Source organism: Pollachius pollachius (genome assembly GCF_949987615.1).
Source record: "Pollachius pollachius genome assembly, chromosome: 12".
Lineage (NCBI taxonomy): Eukaryota > Metazoa > Chordata > Actinopteri > Gadiformes > Gadidae > Pollachius > Pollachius pollachius.
The window spans coordinates 7,390,483-7,415,478 of NC_136945.1; the positions used below are offsets into that span (position 1 = coordinate 7,390,483).

At 42.6% G+C, this 24,996-nt stretch overlaps 2 protein-coding genes across 2 annotated transcripts; both read right to left on the reverse strand.

Moving 5' to 3' along the window:
• Positions 1–1,811: 1,811 nt before the first annotated feature.
• Positions 1,812–16,446, reverse strand: LOC307084020 (sortilin-like). The gene is made up of 20 exons (XM_079748134.1): positions 16,155–16,446; positions 11,801–11,863; positions 11,253–11,326; positions 11,006–11,108; positions 10,640–10,801; positions 10,417–10,490; positions 9,644–9,693; positions 9,401–9,528; positions 9,152–9,296; positions 8,412–8,567; positions 7,822–7,934; positions 7,579–7,681; positions 6,464–6,632; positions 5,109–5,293; positions 4,364–4,553; positions 3,980–4,096; positions 3,683–3,791; positions 3,437–3,549; positions 3,079–3,205; positions 1,812–2,978 (listed from the first exon to the last, which is right to left on the reverse strand). The coding sequence occupies exons 1-20, from the start codon at positions 16,410–16,412 to the stop codon at positions 2,964–2,966; spliced, it is 2,454 nt and encodes an 817-aa protein (XP_079604260.1). The 5' UTR covers positions 16,413–16,446; the 3' UTR covers positions 1,812–2,963.
• Positions 16,447–17,208: 762 nt separating this feature from the next.
• Positions 17,209–20,112, reverse strand: LOC307084025 (proteasome subunit alpha type-5). Its single transcript, XM_079748139.1, has 10 exons — positions 20,081–20,112; positions 19,766–19,809; positions 19,407–19,473; positions 19,180–19,306; positions 18,995–19,062; positions 18,793–18,900; positions 18,391–18,449; positions 18,204–18,306; positions 17,765–17,851; positions 17,209–17,610 (listed from the first exon to the last, which is right to left on the reverse strand). The coding sequence occupies exons 2-10, from the start codon at positions 19,792–19,794 to the stop codon at positions 17,533–17,535; spliced, it is 726 nt and encodes a 241-aa protein (XP_079604265.1). The 5' UTR covers positions 19,795–19,809; positions 20,081–20,112; the 3' UTR covers positions 17,209–17,532.
• Between the last annotated feature and the right edge of the window lie 4,884 nt (positions 20,113–24,996).

Consider the following 24,996-nt stretch of genomic DNA (forward strand, 5'->3'; position numbering starts at 1 on the left):
ATAACTAACCAATTGCTTGAACATAGGCTAAATTACTTTTGTAAGTTAGTCTAAATGTCCTAGGTTTGGCCTTTACATGAGATCATTTTGTTACCATAGCTTATTTATTGCTGTAATATTGCCTTGGCTTGAAATAGAATGGTCCACAAGCCCGGCACATGTGTCTAATGTGAGAAAAGTTATAATTGTGACACTGAAAATGTTATCTGAACCTATGGTCAGACAAATAGTTAGCAAACTAGATTTTATTGTTTTTCAAGTAGAGTTGTTTTCCTATTTTATTTATGATATTGGCACAAAGGACAAGTGTTTTGTTTAAACAATTATATTTAACATTAGACAAACAATCAAAGTGCTTTGGTAATAATTCAAGTCTCATATCCACCACGCAAACAAAGAAATATTTAATCATGAAGTCAACATATTTTTTCGGTTACAGCCTAAATCGTCATAACAAGATTGTCCCTTTCAGCCTTCAACTTGTCAGTCATTGATGCAACTTGACACCAACAGCATCATTGACTGAAGCAACATCATTCAATTGTGTCTGTTCTATTCTATGCTACAATTAATGACTGCACTGAAGAGCTGGAATAACTTGTGTGGACATCCCAGTACCAGGGTCAACGTCGGCATATCGTTCCCCCCACACACCTCAGGGCCGTGAGAGATAAGAAGATTTTAGCGACAGACCAAACAATACCAAACGCTGTTTCTCCAAGGCCACCATAGTTCTCTCCGACTCCCTCTGTGTGCACATGGTTGGCGACTCCCTCTGTCACAGGAAACAGAAATGCGCTCTCTATCCACCAGAGGTACTAGATATTTCGAACACACACTCAGAAATAGAGTTTATTGGCAGCAGGCAAAGAGGGGTAGCTGTGTCTTGAAGATGCTACTTTAATCACATGTTTGAAGATCCTTTGACGAACAGTCCTTTTGATACGTCCACGCCTTATTCTAACAGGTCCTGTAACGGCACACAGAACAGATGTGTGAAAATAGGTTCACCATCATACATGCCTCAATAATGTTCAATAGTAAGACACTGAAGACATGTGATGGGCTACCTGATCTGAATCATCATGGTAATGTGTCTTCCCAGATTCCATTGTGTGAGCATCCAGATGTTCTGCTTCCTCTAACCCATTGGCCTCTGCATGTTCCCTCATCACAGAGTACCGGTGCACAAGGAACCTTGATGGTTCAAATACAGCAAAAGGACAGAAGTGTAAGAGCTAAGGAATAATAATGGGGATTTTTTTTATCCATTAAGTTAGACATCGCGTCTAACTTTATTGGATATAACATTATTGCCCGCGTTGTGTTACTCTGGATGGCCAGAGAAACAATTATTGGCAAGGAAAGCGCAGATACTACTGAACACGTAACATCAAGCAGGCTCGAGAAGATTCAAAATGATGACGGATGCTCAAGTACGGCGAACTAGTCTAGACCTGTCCCAAGGAAAGTATGGCGCCGCCTACTGGTGAACATACTCAAGTACACGAAGATCACTATAGTTACGTAGTTCAGTCTAATATATTTTAGTGGCTTGATGTATAAAATGAACCTTCCCGGACACATCTCAATAACTGTTATCAGAACTGATCTATACACTACTGATAACATCACATATAAAGCCTTGAACCAGAAATGTAAGTCAAATTGCAAAACAAAGAGTCTGTACTGCAGAGTGTGATAACAGTGTAGCCAGTTTTATTTGCCTTTAGTCAAACAGAAACACGCGTACATATAAATGATGGTATATTTACTAAATATAAGAATATTATTAAATGTCTATACTATGGAATAATAATGGGGATTTTTTTTCTCATATTCACAGAAATGCAAGATTGATGCAATAACAAATGGAAGTCAAATGCGTTGGCACAAACAGTTCAACGACAATTAAATTAAAATAAGGTGGAAACATGAATTTGCTTTTTCACAGATCTGTAGTTACAGTGCAAAATTAAATCATAAAAATGACTTGTTCTGTATGTTAATAACTAACCAATTGCTTGAACATAGGCTAAATTACTTTTGTAAGTTAGTCTAAATGTCCTAGGTTTGGCCTTTACATGAGATCATTTTGTTACCATAGCTTATTTATTGCTGAAATATTGCCTTGGCTTGAAATAGAATGGTCCACAAGCCCGGCACATGTGTCTAATGTGAGAAGAGTTACAATTGTGACACTGAAAATGTTATCTGAACCTGTGGTCAGACAAATAGTTAGCAAACTAGATTTTATTGTTTTTCAAGTAGAGTTGTTTTCCTATTTTATTTATGATATTGGCACAAAGGACAAGTGTTTTGTTTAAACAATTATATTTAACATTAGACAAACAATCAAAGTGCTTTGGTAATAATTCAAGTCTCATATCCACCACGCAAACAAAGAAATATTTAATCATGAAGTCAACATATTTTTTCGGTTACAGCCTAAATCGTCATAACAAGATTGTCCATTTCAGCCTTCAACTTGTCAGTCATTGATGCAACTTGACACCAACAGCATCATTGACTGAAGCAACATCATTCAATTGTGTCTGTTCTATTCTATGCTACAATTAATGACTGCACTGAAGAGCTGGAATAACTTGTGTGGACATCCCAGTACCAGGGTCAACGTCGGCATATCGTTCCCCCCACACACCTCAGGGCCGTGAGAGATAAGAAGATTTTAGCGACAGACCAAACAATACCAAAAACTGTTTCTCCAAGGCCACCATAGTTCTCTCCGACTCCCTCTGTGTGCACATGGTTGGCGACTCCCTCTGTGACAGGAAACAGAAATGCGCTCTCTATCCACCAGAGGTACTAGATATTTCGAACACACACTCAGAAATAGAGTTTATTGGCAGCAGGCAAAGAGGGGTAGCTGTGTCTTGAAGATGCTACTTTAATCACATGTTTGAAGATCCTTTGACGAACAGTCCTTTTGATACGTCCACGCCTTATTCTAACAGGTCCTGTAACGGCACACAGAACAGATGTATGGAAATAGGTTCACCATCATACATGCCTCAATAATGTTCAATAGTAAGACACTGAAGACATGTGATGGGCTACCTGATCTGAATCATCATGGTAATGTGTCTTCCCAGATTCCATTGTGTGAGCATCCAGATGTTCTGCTTCCTCTAACCCATTGGCCTCTGCATGTTCCCTCATCACAGAGTACCGGTGCACAAGGAACCTTGATGGTTCAAATACAGCAAAAGGACAGAAGTGTAAGAGGTAAGTGTGTGTGTGTGTGTGTGTGTGTGTGTGTGTGTGTGTGTGTGTGTGTGTGTGTGTGTGTGTGTGTGTGTGTGTGTGCATTTGCATAAATGTAATCCAGGGCAGAATGAATATGATATATTTTTTAAGGAATTACAGCCTTTCGCAATGATATAATTGCAGAGGTTAAGGCCTTTCCTGAACTGACCTCCCTCCACAGACGTATTTCTTAACCAGCCAGACGCCCGTGGCAGCGCTAGTCAGTAGGAGAACGAGGACCACCATCACGATCACAGCAGTGTTTGACACGCTGACCTTGAGCTGAAGACACAAGGTAATAACAGTGCAGGGAGAGAGCGATGCTTCAAAACATGCCGGATGCAACGGTGGGGGACGGAGAGAAGGTATATCGGATGAATGTACAGTATGTGTGTATTTAGACAGCAGGACTGACCAGGGATTCGGGCTCGAGACTGCTGCTGGTGCACCTCTTGTTCAGGTCTGTCTCCTTCCTGTGTGGTTGGAATCCCCCCTCACACTGGTCTCCAGGAATCTTCCGGTATCTTAACGATGAAAGGGATTGGAAGAGACGTGAGCCGTGACAAAAGGCAAGGGCCCTGTAATGAATAGACTACGGAAAAAGAGTTTCAATAGGCACAGCATGAACACAGAAATGGCTTAAACGCTGATCAGAGCAAAAGGAAAGGAGACGAGTTGAGTGGGTCCAACTGAAGCGCCATGAGATGCTCACCCGGAGGTGAGAAGCTGCTCCGTGGTCCCGTTCAGACAGTACTGCAGAGGGTGGCCCTTCATCTCCTCCTGCTCCACACACTCCCCTCTGGGCTCCGAGCGGTAGTAGCCAAAGTCACTGCAGGGTGAACACCGGTGACCACCTGAATACCAAGCTCATGCTTGTGGACGGCTAGTGTGTGTAACCGAAAAAGGCTTATTGTTCTACTCCTTCATGGGAAACCGAAGAGTGATCGAATACTGTGTTTGTACTTCCTCTAATACATTGCCACTCACATGCTGGGTATTGAATAGTAGTTGCTGTTTATAAACTGGTTCTACTGTATATGTACGGCACACAAAACACAGTAGGAGCAGGTCACACTGAGTTTTAACAAGGTCACACCAGTGATAGTCGTCCATGGTGCAGGGGCAGGGGGTGGGCTGCTTGGTGACGGCGAAGCCCCTGCCGTTCCAGCACACGGAGTCCTTCTTGAGCCGCAGGTATTGCTCCTTGTAGCCAAGCATGCAGCCGTTGCCGGGGTCGCCGAGGTCAGCAGAGTGGGCCAGCCACTTCACGTAGTCCTCATCACCACCTGCACATATAAGCGCGCACACGCACACACACATGCGCACGCACACACAGATGCATGCACACAGACATCGATTTGAACACGTGTGTGACAAAAAACTTGGTCATGCCATGAATTTTTTTCACGGATCTGTGTGTCCACATTCTACTAGTAGCCACTATATCTATATTGGTTTTGCGTTGCTGTACTTTTTTGTTATTCTTCTGGAATGAATAAAGAGTGACACCAGATATGCATGGAATCTCCTTCCACCACATAGATTCAAGACGGTTTTATTGTCAACAATTACAGAGCAGTCGCTGGCAATGAAATTCTTTAGTCTTGGGCTCCTCCAACAGTGCAATAAAAGAGAAAGTAAAAGTATAAGAGAAACACAAGTAGGAAATCTGAGACTTAAATAATAATAAAATTTAAAAAATATATATATAATAATAAAAATAATAATAATAATAATAACAATAATAATAATAATAATAATAATAATAATAAAAAGTGTATAAGAGGAACACAAGTAGGAGAGCAGAGACCTAAATGCAAAACTAAATAAAACATACTCACAGTCTCTGTGGAGCAGCTTTCCAAAGTCTATGGTGATCACCTCCCACTTGCTGAAGTCGGTCCTATAGCCCCAGAGGCTGACGTTCATGGAGCGAGAGCCCGGCTCGCTGTCCATCCCGCTGAAGTGGAGCGGGTCGCTGGTGAAGTTGTACACGTGCCAGCACTGGCCCTCATCTGTTGAGAACCTGCAGAGAACAAGGACAGGAAGTATAGGGATTTTCTCAGGACTGGGGAAGTGACGCCATAGATTATGTGGATCGCTGCAGAATGCTCGGTGACTTGAGTGTGTATTTTGTGGACGTGGTTGTGGTTTTGATTGCACACAATTTTAGTTCCAATTCCAAACTGGTTTTCGTCAGAAGCATTCCACTGAATCAGCCCTTCTCAGAGTCTCCAAAGACACAATGAGGTCCGGTGATGTGGGTAGATACTCTGTTTTGGGGCTGCCGGATCGTAGTGTAGCTTTGGATACTGTAGATTACAGCATCCTGACTGGAAGGCTTAGGCATTGGGTGGGTGTCTCAGGGAGCGCCCTCAACTGCCTCTCAGATCTGAGTTTTTCTGTGTTGCTTGATCCCTCCATGTCTGAAACCAATGCTCCTTCCTGTCATCAGGCTCATGATTCTGTCTTGGGTCCTATATTAACTGCATTGCATATGCCTTATGTCATATTGCAATCAAATTTAAATGTATCTCATATCACTATAACACTGATGATATCCAGCTGTCTGTCTCTTTAAAGAGCCAGTGACTGTTTCAGATGAAATCCAAACACTATGTGATATAAAAAATGGGTTTTGGGCGAGGGGTTTAGGCGGTAAACAAGAGGTTTGTTTACCGCCTAAAAGAGGGGGGAAGATATCCCCATGGTAACGACTCAGGTTATGATACTTTTTTAGTACCGTCGTCATGTAACTGTTATTAGCGTTATAATAAGCGATGTTGTATATAAAATAAATCTCTATTCAGACGGAGCTTCATCATCCACACACACCGTGGCGTTATACAATAATTATACAATAAAGCTAACCCATCTTGCGTACACCATAGAACCGCTGAGGAACATTAATATGTTGACGGTCAAATAAAAAATTATGATGAATAATGAAAAAGTGGTTTCGGGTTCACTGGCTCTTTAAAATCTGATCAGTCTGACACACTGACTGTTTTGCACGGTCATCTATTTAAGTTAAGTAGTATATCTACTTAACTTAAATTAAGCAAAAATAAAATAACATTTAGCTTAAATTCGCAAAAAAGTCCCAAAGTCCCTGCAGTGGAACACTGTGCATTTGATCAACAACCTATTCACTCTGTGTTTCTATGGAGCTGGCAAAACAAAAGGGTCCGCTCACTTGATCTGGCGGACTGGTAGGTTGGAGTGTTCCATGGCCACCAGCAGGCCCCCAGAGTCCAGGATGGCATAGTGGTGGGGGCCCCTGAGGGCCAGCAGCCAGGAGTAGCCTCCGTCGTCCGACACATACACGTCAGGGGAGAGTACTGACACTGAGTCCCCCGTGCTGCCTGGAGCCGGGAAAGCATGAGGAGGATCAGGGGCACGTACTAAAATACCAATGAATGAATGAATGAAGCAGCTATACTTCATGTCATGTGTGTTCTGTTACGCATTTTAAGCACATAAGCTACCTCCACATAGCCACAAGGGAACAGGATCAAACATATAAGCTGTAATTACTATACATAGCCACAGGGGGAGCAGGACGCAACATACAACCTGCATTAACTACTCCAGCCACAGATGGAAGCACCTTTGGACAGGTGAGGAAGCCGGAGCTAATACGTCACATAGGCCACGCCTACTTCACATAGGCCACGCCTACTTGATACAAACGGGGAGCTTCATAGTTACCATACCGAAATACTTTACCAAATAAAGTGAGTTAAAGCGATCCGGATTGAACTACTTTCTTCAAGAACACGACAGTTCTTCAAATTGAAATACATTAGCTGTGTCAGTGTCAATGTTTGAAAATGTCTGTGTGTTTATGGGTCTACCAATTTGTCTGGGAACATTCTCTATTTATGCGTTTTTGTGTGTGTGTGTGTGTGTGTGTGTGTGTGTGTGTGTGTGTGTGTGTGTGTGTGTGTGTGTGTGTGTGTGTACCAGTGTCAGATATTAATGGGAGCTCGGGGCATTAAGATGAATTTATAATGGCCCTTGGGATGACAAAATAAAGTGAAATATTATATTCTTCGCTTTTCAAAACTTGAAAAGCAGCTCCATATTTTATTTTCCTTATTGTCATTGATTATTGGTCTGTCAAGCAACATAGAAAAAGTAAGGTATTTCCCAACGATTGATAAAATGGCCCTGGAAATTATCCAAAATTCCCCAAAATATAGTATTACAAGGGGGGCAAAATGCCCTTATGAAAAAAGTGATCAGCCTACCCAGGTATGTACATGATGTGTCCAAGTGTGTGTTTGTGTGTGTGTGTATATGACCTACCATGAGCCAGGATGAGGCCAACAGCGTTGGGCTGTGAGAGAGGCAGCATGGGAACATTCATCTTGTGCGTGGTGCTGTAGGAGGCATGGATGTGTAGTCTGCACTGTAAAGACACACAGACTTGTTGCATCACACCTTCCGATACACTGACACCATACACGCCATGTATTGAAAAGGGCCTGCACCATTCAACCATTGCAAATTAGCAATCCCAATGTGTGTATGTTTGTGTGTGTGTCTCACTCTCTCAGGCTTATTCGCAGCAGTTTGCATGTCACAGCGGCCGTTCTGAGGCGTGCGCAGAGCTTGCCACATGGCTCCCTGGTCGAAGGTGATCACTGTCTCCACTGTGTTCTCTGTGATCAGGTCACAGCAGACAAACGTCGTACAGTTACAGACTCTCATAGTATAAAGTCAACACGTACGTCTCAATAATAAAGAATCTCTGTGAAAAATTGTGACAACTACAAAGAAAGAAAGATATAAATTATGGACAGGGTATTCTAGTGGCAAACGTGTTTGACTCCCAGCAGACATGGATCTGTGTTTGTCATCATCTACATCTAACATCTATAAAAATTTACTGTAAGCTGCTTCTGTGTCTGCTAAATACCTAATACCTAAGTACCTAAGTAATTAGTGACAAAATATCTAAATAAACCACTGTTGAATGGCCATCATCATCATCATCTAATTGAATCATGTTTATGAAGTGTATGCGTGTGTGTATGCGTGTGTGTGTGCGTGTGTGTGTGTGCGTGTGCGTGTGCGTGTGCGTGTGCGTGTGCGTGTGCGTGTGCGTGTGTGTGTGTGTGTGTGTCACATGGTCCCACCCTGTGTGAGCACGCTGGTCATGTAGACTCCCCGGAGGGAGGAGATGACTGTGAAGTCAGTTTCACTGCCCGTGGAGGTGTAGAGATGGCGCTCCAGAGACTTGGAGAACACGGTGCCTCGGTCGTCCGACACGTAGACGGTCCCCACCCCGGAGTCTTCCCCCCCCCCAGGACACAAAGTACAGAACACATTGGAAGGGGACTGGTATCCATTTAAGTGCTTTATACTACCACATTCCCGCTCCCTCTCCCATCATGGGTATGTAAGAACCAATAAGAAGGGCAGGAAGTGTTTGTCCCACAGAACACTGTCCCTGGAACCACACCTGATTTACATTAGATCCCCACTTTTACATCAGAAAGCGGGTATTTTAAACAATTGCTCCAGCTGTTTGGTTTTACCAGCACCCAGAGCATCAACAGAACTTGTGAAAACTGCTTTTAAAGTTTGTGACCCCCACTGTTGGAATAAATTGCAGCACATTAAACTCATGTCATGTTGATCCCTTTGGGCATTTTTGTTTTATCTCGATGAATCCATTTTTATTCTCTTTCATCTGTTATATATTTATCCAAGTCTCTCATCACCGGGTCTCCCACTGTGTATGAGTTTTTATGTTTGTACATTAGGCCTCATTGTTACAGAATCCTGGAACTAAATTGAGCTCTCCGTTTGAATAAAGGTGACATAAGACACACATAAAAACTGCGATCTGCAACCAATCTGCAAAGAGTCTGACCTCCGGGGTCGTCGACGTGCATGAAGACCATGTCCTGATTGGCTGTCAGGATGGAGTAGAACTGCTCATGGGTTACCACAGGAAGCTGTGCCATGTTCCACACGTCTCCTCCGTCCATCGACACGTGGATCATGCGCTCGGTGCCCTGTTACACATACAGCACATGCACATAAACACACACATGTATAACTTCACCAACACACACACACACACACACACACATATAGTTATAGATATATATACACACACCAAACCAGTCATGATGGAAGCAAACACAAAGCGCCCTCCTAGCACAAAGGAGAAAACCCGCGTGGCGATGGTCTGGAAACTTCTCCCGTTGTCTCTGCTCCTCTTCAACTCCAGCATTCCTTTATCGTCTGTGAAACACAAGCCCAGGCCACTGCATGCCTTAAGGCTGTTTTACATTACTCTGTTCTATTCCCTCTATTATGCAGCTCGTTCCCAGTGAGTGCAGGACAATGGTTAACTCACTGCATGAGCCGTCACGGTTTGTCGTTAGGTAGATGCTGTTCTGCGTACCCCTGTCGGTGGACAGAAGAGAAGAATGATGAAAAAATGATGAAGCACAAATGAAAATGAACAAATGAAACAAAGGAAAAACTAACGTGCATCGGCTTTCACATTGAGATCCGGTCATGGTATGTGTAACTGGTCATTAAGACACTGTGGCTGTGGTGGGCTGTTAAGTCAGGCCTTCACTGCCCTAATCATCCACCCTGACGCCACCGCTATTGTGAAATAGCACATGGAAGTATTTTTCTCCATGATAATGATTTTGGTGGTTGACAACTGTGGGACCAACAGGGGCATGCGATAAGTCATGATTTACCCTGACAGCAAGCGTCACTCTCTTTAATGCTCTCCGTTTTTTTTGAGGTACATAAAGGACAGCTGTGGTGAACAAAGGCCTATCACAATGTTCACACAGAAGGACAGCGCTGACAGCCACAGTCTGACACCACACACACAGCCTTGACTGAACTCGGCTTCCTCCGTGGAGCAAGAGTCAGTCAAGAGCAGAGAAAACTGGCTCGGAGAAAAGGGAGAAAAGCAAAAATAGAAAAGGATATTTACAAAAGACAAATTGGAAATTGCTAATCTAATATTCCTGAATGTTCGATTATATGTTCGAACTATTTAAACCACCAGCGTTAAAACATCCATTCCTCAATTGTTGACACTGAACAATAACATTTTATAAAGTCAAAATAGCGAGTGGCATCATTCAAATTAAAAGTTCTTACCATCTGACCAGACAAACACTATCATGGATTTTACTCCAGGTGGCGCCAAAGTCCTCAGACAGCCACAGGTCCAACTGGTTGAGAGGGATAACGTCTTAGTAACTCTTTACAAAAACTTGAATGCTCAAATGTATGGCAAATTATTTCTTATTGAAAAACTCTGCCAAAACATCGTCCTAACTCCCAACACATAAGATAAAAAAAGAATGACACAATGACATACTGTCATACTGAGAGTGAGGAGAATGTTGCAGTCGGCTGGGTTGTACAGCATTTGGATGAGGGGCAAGAACGGCAGGTCGGACGCAGTAAAACTCAGACCGTAGTCCCGGGAGCGAAACACACGAGTGCCGCCGACTTCTGACCGATCGCCGGTCAGTATGACCTGGAAACAAACAGATATCAGAGATAAAGGACCACTGAATACCATAGCTTTTCAGAACTCTGAAGACAACCAAAAGAAAAAGCATGCAACACGATGTATGGTGGTGCAGACAGAAGCAAACAATGACACAATAAGTATTTCAATGTATTTAATGTGATGGGTTCTAAAGTATGCAAATACATATGCTCCTAGGGATTGGTTGACCTTGCCGGAGTGATCGGGGCTGATGCCTATGCCAAACTCAGCCTGGACAAAGGTGTGGTCAATCAGGTGGGTTACGTCCTTGAATGTCTTCCCATAGTCTTCACTGACACAGAGACAAAGTCAGAGGAGTTATTGGGTTAGTTGCTTGGTTTTTGTTATCGTGACTAAGGCTAGCTGAATGCTGAATGTCAATTTCCTGTCGACCAGCCAGCCTCTATTCTCTGGAGGTGCCGGTGTCTCCGCTCACCTCCTGTAGAGGCTGGACTGACCGAACTGCATCATAAACATCGGCACCTGAAACGTGGTCAGGACCAACAGCACCTGTGTGGGGACAAAGACCGGCTATTAAACCATTATGCAGTAACTCATTCAGCACTCTGTTCACGGTCATCGTTCACACTCGATTGCATTACATTTAACATTTAGTGGAAAGGATTCTGAGAGCACTCCTCCAAGCATTTCATCCAAATTGGAACAACTACAGAAAAACAACTGTTGCGTGACCAAGTTTCTACGAAATCAAATGGACAGCAGCTGCATAATGTGCAGTTCAAATGGAGCTAGGTAGCTCGTTCCACCATCGAGGAATGCACACATGAAAAGAGTCTGGGCTGCGAATGAGTTCCACGCAGTGCCAGGCGCCGTTCATTAGTGGAACTCTGACAGGGACATCTGACAGGAAAGGATGAGAGAGGTGATGTGTGTGGGGCCAGAGACTGCCCTGAACGCCAAAGGTTGATGCAGGCAGCCGCATGGAGCTGTAGTTGGTAGGTTTAATAATATGGAAGGACTCACTCCCACGCCGTCTCCCACCCAGGCCAGCGATAGGGAGCCCATGCTCCGCACGTTGAAGGTGAACTGCAGGGAGGAAAAGGTTTTCATATGAGAGGTCGAAACTTGGTATATAAGTGGTGGTGAGGGTAGAATTGTCCACATAAATCGTAAACCTTCAGTCTCGCAGGAATGTGGACGTGATTTATTCATGAACATAGACGTGATTTGTTTATGAGAGTTTGCCTTGGAAGCTAAAGTGTCACATGACGCTGTGTGATTTCCGTTAGCTAGGATAAGTTGTAAAAATCGATGAGTACTGGCTTCTCACACACAAATAAACACAACCATCAACAACATGGAGGGCCAACCTGGTCTGGAGGCAAAAACAGTGTGCGCCAGGTTACATGAACAACACAAAACACAGACAAACACACACACATTATCACTTTTCACACTGTCTTTTCATGTAGGCCAACACAAAGAGCAAAAAGAAGAGAAAGGTTGTCCAAAGTAAGTTGGCCATTTGGATGCACTCTGTGTGTGACCTACATTCCTGACAAAGCTAGAGCCAGAGAACAAGTCCATTACTGATGCCCTTAGAGCCTCCCACCCCATACCCTGCACTCTCCATGTTTCTCTCTCTTTCTCTCAGGCTCACTCTCTCTCACACACACACACAAACACACACACACACACACACGAACACACACACACATACGAACACACACACACACAAGCACACACTCTCACAAACAATCACACATGCATGCACCCCCAATCACAATATTGTCAAGATTTACAAGGCATGGAAAGGAGATTAACTGGGGAAAAGCATGTAGCGAGCCAGCCTAGCCTAGCTCAAAGAAGTCCTTTAGCATTTGCTATTGATTTCAAAAACCTGAAAGTTCATCTGCCGCAGCCCACCAAAGGACTACCGTATAACCAGTGGTCAGATACAAACAAAACAGTCCCTTAGACATGCACAATGAGTTTGAGAAAGTGCCTGGACATTGGAACAGCGAATTTGGCCGCAGCCCGACATTAGTTTTATTTGTGCAGAGAGCGAGAGAGAGAGAGAGAGAGGGAGAGAGACAGTGAGACAGGGAGACAGAGAGAGAGAGGTTTACAAGGTGAGGACCAGTCTGAACCGCTCTGTAAACGCTTCAGGAGTCTGCCACGTCTGCCCGCAGGAAGAGAAAGAGAAGAAAGCTCCTGCTTGAAGAGGTCCAGTGGAAACGGCCAGCGGTCATGCCAAGTTTGTGAACACACCATTTCCATCACTCTCTCACATGAACCTGTTTATCACACCATCCATTACCTAATGTCTTCCTTCAACTGCCAGGGTGGTGACTGCATTATTTGTTGAAATATCTCTTTAAAACTGGGACGTTGGTAAATGTTATGGTTTTCACAACATTAGGATGGTTTAAGGCACAAATCTGGGAGCATTTAAATCCTATGTGGATTTCCTTTTTTTTATATCACATTTTATTCTCCGAAACAGATGTACAACCTGCTTCGATCCGGCTAAGAAACCTGAAGCTAAGTGCCTGTTCGTCTATCTGTACGTTTCTTACCGTGTTTGGGTAAATGCTTTTCCTCCATTTGGGAAAGAAACGGGTGGTCACCGGGTGGTCCAAATTTCAAAAGGCCAAATTCACGATATTGCAAAGTTGACTGAATTACTGTGTATGTTGAACCTCTGTATTTAATTGCTGGTAGGATTTTACATGGGGATCAACAAGCCACCATAAACCCTAAAACTTCACCTCACTGAATTAACCTTTTGTTATTACAGTATGTATTAAAGTATGTATTAAAGTAAAACGTAGCAAAAAATATTGTTCTACAATGAGACAACTGGCAGAGCAGTATTGTGTGCAAGGATTTTACCTTACTTTCGTATAGCAATTGTTGTTAGAAAAGGGGAAAGGGGGTAACTTTGCAGTACAACCTGACTTACAATTGCACTCTCTCGAGTTGGAATGCTGATCAAGACAGTTGATCAATTTGATCAGATCAATGGACTGACGTCGACGCCTATGTCCGAATCTAGACAGCAAGAGCATGGATCATTCTGAATGGAATCCTTAGGCAGCACAAGCTCACACTCTTCACACTTAGTTTCTCTCTCTCGCCCTGTTTTCTAACACACACATACAAACACACACACACACACACACACACACACACACACACACACACACACACACACACACACACACACACACACACACACACACAAATCCTATACACACATGTAGGTGGGAGTGAACTTTTGGAGCCGAGCGAGGCGGTTTCTCACACATCGGAGGGGGACACAATGAGGCCCTTCTTCCAGCGGGCTTCAGGTAAAGGTCTTCCTGCTCCACCAATGTTTATACAAATAAAAGATCAGAGGCGGGAGGTCAGCCTGCCAGCCTCTGATCCGGTGAGACGAGGCCGGGGCTGAGCTCAGGGAAGTTACGGTTGGCGGGAACCAACCGTATCTTGCGGGAACCAGCCTCGTCCATCAAGACTCTCTGGGAGCATCTTTTTTTTACACTATTCAGTCAAAATTTGATGCAAGAAATTGTTATAGAATTAAGACGCAAGCATCAGAATAAAAACATCTTCAAATTGCACTGTGTGTGTGATCAATCTACCTATACATAAGATATAAAAACAACTACAACAACACACAAATTACCCTTGGCCTCCTGTTACCTGGCCTCAAGTCCTTTACTTTTGCCAAAGTAAAGGTCATAATTTCCCAAAACTCTTTGACTCTTTGTCGTCTCCCCACCCCCTCCCCCCCTCCCCCCCTCCCCCCCACCTCCTTCTGTCGTTAGGTCACCCCCCTTTACAAACAAACACCATGTGGAACATCACTCTCTGATGCCGTTCTTGGTGCACAGCTGCTGGCTACAGACCAGCTCAGATCCACGTTGAGGACAGAACGTGTTTTGGAGAAAAGCAGACAGAACAGAAAACAAGTGCACTTCCCTTTTTTTCTCTTTCCACCACATGTCTGTCTCCTCCCTAATGTGCAGCTACAAATGCAGTACAAAAAATATGTGACAAAAAGCCGCCTAGGTAAGGATGAAAAGTGTCTGGGAGTCTTATATGGACTCTATGGTGGCTTCGAATGAGTTGTTTTGAATAATCATGTGCAGCAATAGCAGTGATATGGTGGACAACATTGAAATTCTAATCATCCGGACGATAATAACATGTGAGACGATATACTCTGCACACAAAGTATATATAGCATAGTCCTACCATGATACATGTAGTCTTACTTTAAGTTTCCAAATAATGCATTCAAGTGGGGCTGACCACCGGCTCTGATTAGGGAATGTAACACAGAGCAAGTCCAGGCTGGCACACTAGTTCCAGGGAGAGATGTGAGGAATGTTTATGGGGAAGTGTGGATCAAGGCGGACAAGAGAATAGCCCAAGGCTGCTTACTATTACCAAGCAGCATGGAGAATCGCTTCCACGGTCAGAAGTTGCTCCAGGTGTGGGTAGGGGTAGTCACAGTCAAAGATGCAACATCAGACTTTTCCTTGTTTTGTTACTGCCACACAGACATGTTGCACAAACTCAAAGCACACACACACACACACACACACACACACACACACACACACACACACACACACACACACACATCACCTTTTAGAGAGAGAGAGAGAGAGAGAGAGAGAGAGAGAGAGAGAGATTCTTGGCGTCTAGGATATTATTCTTGAACATTCCTCTGGCTGCTCCACCGAATAGAAGTTATCCGTTATAAAACACCCAGACTTGACTGACTTATGCTTGCTGATACATGAAATATTATCATACCAAATGCTTCTGTGTCACTTGATAAGGGAGTTAATGTGTATTGAGTTCAACTCTGATTTAAACTTTTGCCAAATCAACCAACTGAATGTATAATTGTTTACAACGTACAGAAATTCCGTTGGACCACCATACTCCATAGGTATGTCCTGTAGGTCTGTAATAAATAAATTATAATGCACAATCATTAAATTCATGCATTACCTATTTCTGTATGTCTAGTATGCATCAATGAGGTTCCAATATATGCACGGGTATGATCGTTGTTACACCCTTATAGCTCTGACCTCATAAACATTGACCTGAATGTGTCTTTTATGGGGTCCTGTAGAAACGTTATCTAAACCAACGTCTAGCCAAGTATGAGGGTGCAATAGAGTTCATCGGCATTCACTACCACCGTTACCGCTTCTTGAACACACGAACACACGCACACGAGTGATGACGCGCGCATCCGCACGCACATGCGCACATGTCGGATGCCACAATTCTTAGCTTTTGCGATAAGATACACTTCAATATGACTACAGACAGATGTAGAAACACTTACAGTATGCGTGTTGTTTTTTATCGTAGACTCTATTCCAGATAAAGATGTGCATGTTAGCCCAGTCACTTCTGCGCTTCGTTTACTGTGTTTTGAATGTCCCAAGCTTGTTATGTTCCCACCACTGATAAGATCCCTCGGTCTTAAGTGTCTCAAACCCTTTCCCTGTATCCCGCCGGCGAGGTATTCTGCTTCTGGAAAATCCTTGGCAAGTAGTGGGAAAGCCACCCCAACAGCAAAAATGCAATATATAGAAAACATGTTTATAATGCTCTTCAACTTTTCACTCAAGATCTATGAGAAACTCATTTTTCTGACTCCAAACTTCGCTTCTCGCAACACATGCCCCCTCATTAGCATTCGCAATTTCAACTGCCCATCCACCAAAGCACAGGATTGGTTGATCATATTATAGTCTGCACTTTCATTGGACTTCTGGTCGACCCCTCCGCAAGTGGTCTTCTATCGTGCACGCACACTGCAGAGCTGACGCGCCATCTAGTGGACATTGAATGATTGTCAACCAAGATTCAGATTAACTGGAAATAGGACATTCGTTTTAAATGCAACACACTGATCAAATTAGTTATATTTGTTATGGAAAACGCTTATGTGGTAATTTGATTCAGGTGTCAGAGCTCATTCGGTCACCACTAACGCCTTAATGGATTGAGCATTCAGGGAAACTGATTGAAAACCGTGGGCTAGGTTACTCCATTTAAATACAGGAATTCACAAAAACCTGTGCTGCCGAAAAAAAAAAAAATTAGTAATATTATTTTTCAATCTTTCAGATAATAGACATAGGTAAAGACTCAAAATAGCTTTCATTCATTTATCTCCATCTGCACAATATTAACTTTTATTGTATGAAATTTCAATCTTCAAAATGTGTTTGGCCTATCATTTTTGTCTAAGTGTAGATTACATTTTCTACCATAGATTTAAATTTTTTATAATTGTCTTGAGTTTTGCGGTTATCTTCAATCTTCTCATCAGATGAATAAAGTCGTCGGGCATTCACATATCTCAACACAATAAGACTCAGTTCAGACAATCAAGTTTTAGAAGACAAGTTTAACTTTTCAGCATTGATCCTTTACAAAACAAAAAAATAACCCTACCGGCCCCACAATCCCCATGTTTTAACTGTCAAATTGTTCCAACGCCTGGACAGACCTGTACAAATGTGTACTATCCAGAGAGGAGAAGGAAATGCCGACATTACAAAAAGAAGCATCTCATTATAATTGGGAAGTTCTGACTCCATGAGAAAAAGGGCGAGAAAGAAAGAAAGATCATTAGAAATGTGTCTGATGACGCAGGACCCGTCCGGCTCTGGAGCTCCAAAGATAAATCTTGAGATCACTGCTGCTGCACTCTAGATGTCCTTGATGACTTCCTCCAGCTCCTCTTTGGAATACATGTGGAAGGTTTTACCAGGCTCTATCGTAGCCAGCTGAAGAAGAGACAGGCAGGTTGGTGTTAAATCGAAGGGTTGACCATAAACACAAATGTAGAAGGATTCATCCCATCAGTGGCAAGTTGCATGTATATAACCAGCAGAACCACAGCAACATATCGGGTCTGGAAGATTGAAGAAAGCAGCTAACCTCAATGTTGGTGGCATTGAGCTTCTCCTCCATGACCTGCTTCAGGATGGTGAGGGACGACTTGATGGCCTCTTTCAACGTCATGGACTGAAATGATAGAGATGAACATCTCACGATCAGAATGTGGAGTGTTTGGGGTTGATGGAAGCCTCACCTGGCTCGAGTCAGGAGGATGGCTACTTGGAAAACAGCAAATACCTTATTATCCAAGCACATAATGTGTGCTTGGAAAATTTAGCACCACTAAATGTCTTGTAGCCAGTCGGCTCAATTGGCATCCATACTTTTTAGATCTTTCATAGTTAAAATGCGCCTATTTTCACCACATCATAACAGCCCTTCCCCCCCACACACTTATTTACTCAATTATAATTAATATTGTGAAATAGTAATAAAGAATATAATAAATAAATAAAAGGTTACTCATAAGTACATGTACCTTATGGTAGACTTCCTGAAGTGAGCTCTGGGCTCCCTCTGATGCTGAGCCAATAGCCCGAGCATCACACTGCACAAAGGTGCCTGAGGGGTCCATGTGGTAGCTGGATCAACCAAGAGAGAGGGCACATTAATACGAGAACAACAAAGAGGTTATAGAACTTAAGATAAATGTTAACGGTACTCACAGCTGGGGTCCTTTCTCGTCCAATCCTCCGAAGAGCAGTGCGACACCAAACGGCCGACTCTTTAGATTAAAGAACACAGCAACAAAGTTATAACAGGAGCAATTAGAAAGTTAACACATTCATAATAATCGTGAATGCTATTTATTCCAAGACATGCAAATGAGCCGGAAAATGTTACGGCATGACAGAACAAAGCATTTGCCGTTTCCTTATGCTCCTTGATAATATAATACATATTGTGATCCAACATCTTTCACATCTTAAAAAAAAAGTTCAGACAGATGAACAATACTTGAACCCATAATAGTTTGACATTAAAATTCAGTCATCTAATTTTTCTACAGCCTATGGCATAGCCTGGAAGGTGGATGGACATTGTCACATTGGATGTAGAGGACTGACCATAGCACCAGGGTCTGCATCCTCCTCCCCAAACTGCAGAGCCAGGTTGGACACAGCCTGGGTCACACTCTCAACAGTCATCGTCTCATTGTAGGTGAACCAGTGGTTCTTCAAAAACAAGGAACAAAGTAAGAAAACTAGGAGTAGCAAAAAAAAAAGTATATATATGCAAACTTCTCTTAATTATTAAAGACAGTCATACTTGTGTTTCTACTCTGGCTTTGTCAATGAGGGTCTTGGCATCAGCAATTAGTCCACTCATCGCACAACCTGTGAATAAATTCATTAAAACAACATCCATAAAAAGCTTCCCATAACATCCTGTATGAATACAGCTAGATTGCAAAGCCTAAATAAAACAAAGCTTATCAACAGGGTTGAACCTACCAATATGTGTGTCAATCTCCACAATCTTTTCAATGCTACTGGGCTCCATCAAAGGAGAGGTAATCCTCTTCTCAACAGCCAGACACACCCCCTCTGAGGTCTGGATGCCAATGGCTGTGGATCCCAGCTGGAAGAGATTGACCACAGAAAATCATGAAACTGAACCGACAGATTTATCTGTTTTTTCTGCCTACATCTCATTACACATATGATTGACATGAACCTACCTTGATGGCCTCAATGGCATATTCAACCTGGAACAATCTCCCTTCTGGAGAAAAAGTATTCACCCCACTGTAAAACAGACGTTGGTTATAATTATCAGGTAGGGTAAGAAGACATCGTGCGAGGTTTTAGCAAAAGTAGATGAAAGTGAAAGTAAAAGAAATAACGTGAGGTTGGAAAACGAGTTTGCAACGGCGCCGATTGTAATTATGATAAAACCAAAAAGGTAATAAGGTCTTCGCATTGAAAACCTAGAATTACTTAAGAGGAAAAGTTTAAGTTGTGTTCGCTCTGCCAACATTTGCTAACCTGTCATCAAATCAATGACAAAGCACTTTGCATTCTAGCTTGGAATACGTACCGGTCGTATTCCGATCTGGTAAGAAACATCTTTGAATTTCAAACCTAGAAAAAAAACATTATTATACATTAGCATTTTGTAGAGGAAGCAATTCATGAATAATGGTCGAAGAGTTGGCGTGCTTTCCGATTTGAGGGTACGATTAGCCGCTACAGTTAGCGATGTGTGCTAACTGGTACAAAGCAAAACACCAGGCACCAATAGCCCATACGTTTCAGGGTTGAAACATTTTCATTCAATGCTCAGATAATAAAATTACAGAATTAATCAAAAAAGCCATTCTGTTAATCCAAGACGATAGAAAGCGCCACGTACCTCTCGCAACAGATACTTGAATGAGTTCGCTTGTTTCGGAGGAAGCTTCAGGGGTGTTACATATAAACTAAACCGACAGGGAACAACGGAACGGAGTATAATAAATGTTCCTACTGAAAGTTGGTAGAGTTGTGTGTAGGTCGAGTGTAGGCCTATGTAATATTAATAGTAATGTGTGATAATGCAGTAATCATCTTAATTATGTATATAGTAGAATTTAATTATATTCTTATTTTGAATGGTGACGATGTAGCTCTATAACTATTACATTTTATATTGAAGGTAACGTTTTCAAACAAGTCCCATATGGTCTAGCGGTTAGGATTCCTGGTTTTCACCCAGGCGGCCCGGGTTCGACTCCCGGTATGGGAACTAGTAGTTTTAGGTGCGTCTCCGCGTGGTCATGCTGTGGCGTGGCCATTAAACGAAGATTTCCGCTTGTCCGTTGTAATGTATTCATACTCCACTCGCACCACAACCTAAAGATGCATAGGCCCTTCTGCAGAGTATGTATAATTTCTCAAATTGTTGGAGACCTAGAATTATGCAATTACACTACAATAAAACAATTATCAAAGAAAGTTAGAAACAAAAAATAATAAAATTCAGTCATAAGACAAGTCCAATATGGTCTAGCGGTTAGGATTCCTGGTTTTCAGCCAGGCTGCCCGGGTTTGACTCCCGGTATGGGAACTAGACATTTTAGGTAGGCCCTCGTCTCTTATCGTTATCGTGCTGTGATGCGACGATGAAACGAAGATATCCACATGACCGTTGTAGGCCTACTGTATACAAACAGACTCAACTTTAACCGCACCCTTCACTTGTGGTGAGCGTATGCTCATGTGCGTAATTTGTCCAATTTATGAAACTATAGGGCGCTTTAAATTATACAATTACACTACAATGAAACAATAAATAAACTAACAAAAAATAAACTATCAACTTCGACAATATTCAGTGAGAGATGTCCCATATGGTCTAGCGGTTAGGATTCCTGGTTTTCACCCAGGCGGCCCGGGTTCGACTCCCGGTATGGGAACTAGTAATTTTAGGTGCGTCTCCTCGTGGTCATGCTGTGGCGCTGCCATTAAACAAAGATTTCCGCTTGTCCGTTGTAATGTATACAAACTCCACTCGCACCACAACCTACAGATGCGTAGGCCCTTCTGCGTACTATGTCAAATTTCTGAAATTATTGGAGGCCTTGAATTATGCAATTACACTACAATAAAACAATTATCGAAGAAAGTTAGAAACAAAAAATAATCAAATTCAGCACTACGACAAGTCCCATATGGTCTAGCGCAGGGGTGTCCAACTCATTTTAGCTCAGGGGCCACATGGAGGATAATCTATTCCCAAGTGGGCCGGACCAGTAAAAATATGGCATAATTAAAAATAACGACAATTTCAGATTGTTTTCTTTGTTTTAATTTGGTACAAAATAGTAGCACATTCAGAAAATGTATACATCACAAATCCTATTGCAAAAACACTTTAAATAAGTTGAAAATTGTGCAAAGTGTGCAATTTCTAGAACAATACCTCAGCGATTGGAACTTAAACTTCGTCTCAGTGTATCTACAAAGGCACACAACTTTGAGTCTCAGCCTATCTGAGATTGAACAAAATACAAACATCTCTTCTAGGTATCAAATACTTAATTTTGTCATTTCCACATATTAATCCTGGGCTAACCAAACCATACAAATGGAGGTAGAAACTATTCAATAAGGTTGATTTACTCCTTGCCTTGTAGGCTACACTTTATTGATAGAAAAATAAAAGCTGTGCAATGCATGAAAAATGTCAATCAACCAAACTTATGAACTGAAGTGACTGACATTATTATAGTAAATCCCACACGATTCACTTTCATTAAATCTCCACAGAAGACATTCATGTTCACATCTACATCAGGGTGCAGTGTCTCATGCAGCATTTTTAAGTGGGGTTACCCACTGTTTATTTTACTCCTGAAACCTGGCATCTTTTAGCTTTCACAAGTGCATCAATATCAGGCGTCACATCCTGAGTGGCAGCCAATTTCAGAATTTCATTCAAGTGCTTGTGCGTGAGCTTTGAGCGCAGCTTTGTTTTATTGATGCTCATTACAGAGAACACAGCTCACAAAGATATGTGGTTCCAAACATGCACAACACCTTTGCAGCAAGGGCTGTCAAGTTGGGGTAACCTGGCAAGAGATTCTGATAAAATGTGTCCAAGCCAGCTGCGGCAAATTTGCCTTTCAAATCTGAATCACACTGCAAGTCTATTATTTCAAGTTGAATGTTGACGGGCAGATCTGCGGCATTCACGGTGAATGGTGAGCAAAAAACTTTGAAGTCTTTTTCCAGTTCACCAAAAATCTGAAAGCGTTGTTCAAACTCCCGCAATAGTCCTGTTATTTTGTCTTTGAACCGCTTCATGTGTGCAGCATGTTGGGTCGCGCATACATCTTTCAGACAAGGAAAATGAGAAGCGTCACAACCCGCGAGTTGTATCTCCCACAATGACAGCTTCAACTTGAACGCACATATACTGTCATAATACTGTGTGACAACTCTGTTGCGCCCTTGCATTAATTTGTTCAAGTTATTTGCGTGCTGTGTGATATCCACCAAAAAGGCAAGGTCCTGTATCCATTCTGTGGACTGAAATTCTACCACTGGTTTTCCCTTTTTTTCCATGAACTCTTCAATTTCCCCTCGTAAATCAAAGAAACGCCTCAGCACAGCACCTCGGCTTAACCATCTTACCTCGGTGTGGTATGGCAGGCCATGGTTGTGGTCGTTCTCCCTGAGAAGCCTGTCAAACTGACGGTGATTCAGGCCTCTCGATCGGATGAAATTAACAGTTTGGACAACCACCTTCATGACGTTATCCATCTTTAATGACTTGCAACACAATGCCTCCTGATGCAAAATACAGTGAAAAGTCCAAAAATCACGTCCTCCATTTGCAGTCTGCACTTTCTCTTTGAATTTTGTCACAACACCCGCTTTTTTCCCAATGATTGACGGAGCACCACCTGTAGCCAGGCTGACAGCGCGGGACCAGTCCACTCCGACCCTGTCCAATGCTCCGATGAGGGCGGTGAAAATATCAGCCGCTGTTGTGGTATCCATCATTGGCACCAACTCCACAAACTCCTCTGTGACGGTCAAAGTGTCATCAACTCCGCGAATGAATATGGCCAGTTGCGCAACATATGTAATGTCCGTGCTTTCATCAATTGCAACTGAAAACGCAATAAATGATTTTATTTTGTGCTTCAATTGGCTGTCCAAATCCGCCGAAAGATCAGAAATCCCGTCTGCAATTGTGTTTCTTGTCAGGCTGATATTTGCAAAAGCCTGACGCTTTTCAGGGCACACAAGCTCTGCAGCCTTCAGCATGCATGTCTTCACAAATTCACCATCACAAAATGGTTTTGAAGTCGTTGCAATTTCATAAGCAATAAGGTAGCTGGCTTTCACTGCAGCATCATTGATTTCTCTGCTGTGACTAAACACAGACTGCTGTTTCTTCAGACAGGCCAACAGTTCATTAACTTTATTTATTCTCTGTTGTCCTTGCAAGTGGTGGTATTTGTCAGCATGAAGGGTCTCATAGTGGCGCCGAAGGTTGTATTCTTTCAGCACTGAAACATGCTGTGAGCACACCAAACACACAGGTTTCCCATTTACTTCCGTGAATAAAAAGGACGATGACCATTTTTCTTGGAAAACTCTGCACTCTGTGTCCACTTTTCGTCTTTTGACAGAGACATTTTGGGGCAATGAGAGTGCCAAAGCGCATAATGTTGAAAGTATAAGGCAGAACGACAAGGTAGCTCCGGGCAAGCTGCACTACCTGTTTCTACTTGCTCCCTGCTCAGCCCCGGTATAAAGTTTGCGTGCTTAACATAATTGCTATTGCATGGTTTTCACCCAGGGGGGCTGGGTTCGACTCACGGTATGGGAACTAGTATTTTTAGGTGCGTATCCTCGTGGTCATGCTGTGGGGCTGCCATTAAACAAAGATTTCCGCTTGTCCGTTGTAATGAATACAAACTCCACTTGCTCCACAACCTACAGATGCATAGGCCCTTCTGCGTACTATGTCAAATTTCTGAAATTATTGGAGGCCTTGAATTATGCAATTACACTACAATAAAACAATTATCAAAGAAAGTTAGAAACAAAAGATAATTAAATTCAGCAGTACGACAAGTCCAATATGGTCTAGCGGTTAGGATTACTGGTTTTCACCCAGGCTGCCCGGGTTTGACACCCGGTATGGGAACTAGACATTCTAGGTAAAACCTTGTCTCCTATCGTTACCATGCTGTGGTGCGACGTTGAAACGAAGATATCCACATGACCGTTGTACGCCTACTGTATACAAACAGACTAAACTTGCACCACACCCTTCAGTTGTGGAGAGCGTGTGTACGTAATATGTCAAATTTCTGAAATTATTGGAGGCCTTGAATTATGCAATTACACTACAATAAAACAATTATCAAAGAAAGTTAGAAACATAAAATAATCAAATTCAGCACTACGACAAGTACCATATGGTCTAGCGGTTAGGATTCCTGGTTTTCACCCACGTGGCCCGTGTTTGACTCCCGGTATGGGAATTAGACATTTTAGGTAGGCCCTCGTCTCCTATCGTTATCGTGCTGTGGTTCACCGATGAAACGAAGATATCCACATGACCGTTGTAGGCCTACTCTATACAAACAGACTAAACTTGCACCACACCCTTCAGTTGTGGAGAGCGTGTGTACGTAATATGTCCAATTTATGAAAGTTTTGGGCGCCTTCAATAATGCAATTGCACTACAATAAAACAATAAATAAAGAATGTTACAAAAAATAAATAATCAAATTCTGCAAAATTCTGAACAAAAAGTTCCATATGGT

Bases quoted from the DNA above. Each gene is read 5' to 3' on its own strand.
- LOC307084020 (XM_079748134.1), bottom strand. From the start codon at position 16,412: ATGTTTTCTATATATTGCATTTTTGCTGTTGGGGTGGCTTTCCCACTA. The intron at 10,491-10,639 runs GTATGTCATTGT...CCTCTCAACCAG, and splicing joins TCCTCACTCTCAGTATGACA to TTGGACCTGTGGCTGTCTGA. The intron at 3,206-3,436 runs GTCAGTTCAGGA...TGAACCATCAAG, and splicing joins AAATACGTCTGTGGAGGGAG to GTTCCTTGTGCACCGGTACT.
- LOC307084025 (XM_079748139.1), bottom strand. From the start codon at position 19,794: ATGTTTCTTACCAGATCGGAATACGACCG. The intron at 19,307-19,406 runs GTAGGTTCATGT...AATCTCTTCCAG, and splicing joins ATGCCATTGAGGCCATCAAG to CTGGGATCCACAGCCATTGG. The intron at 19,063-19,179 runs GTAGGTTCAACC...ATTTATTCACAG, and splicing joins GGAGATTGACACACATATTG to GTTGTGCGATGAGTGGACTA.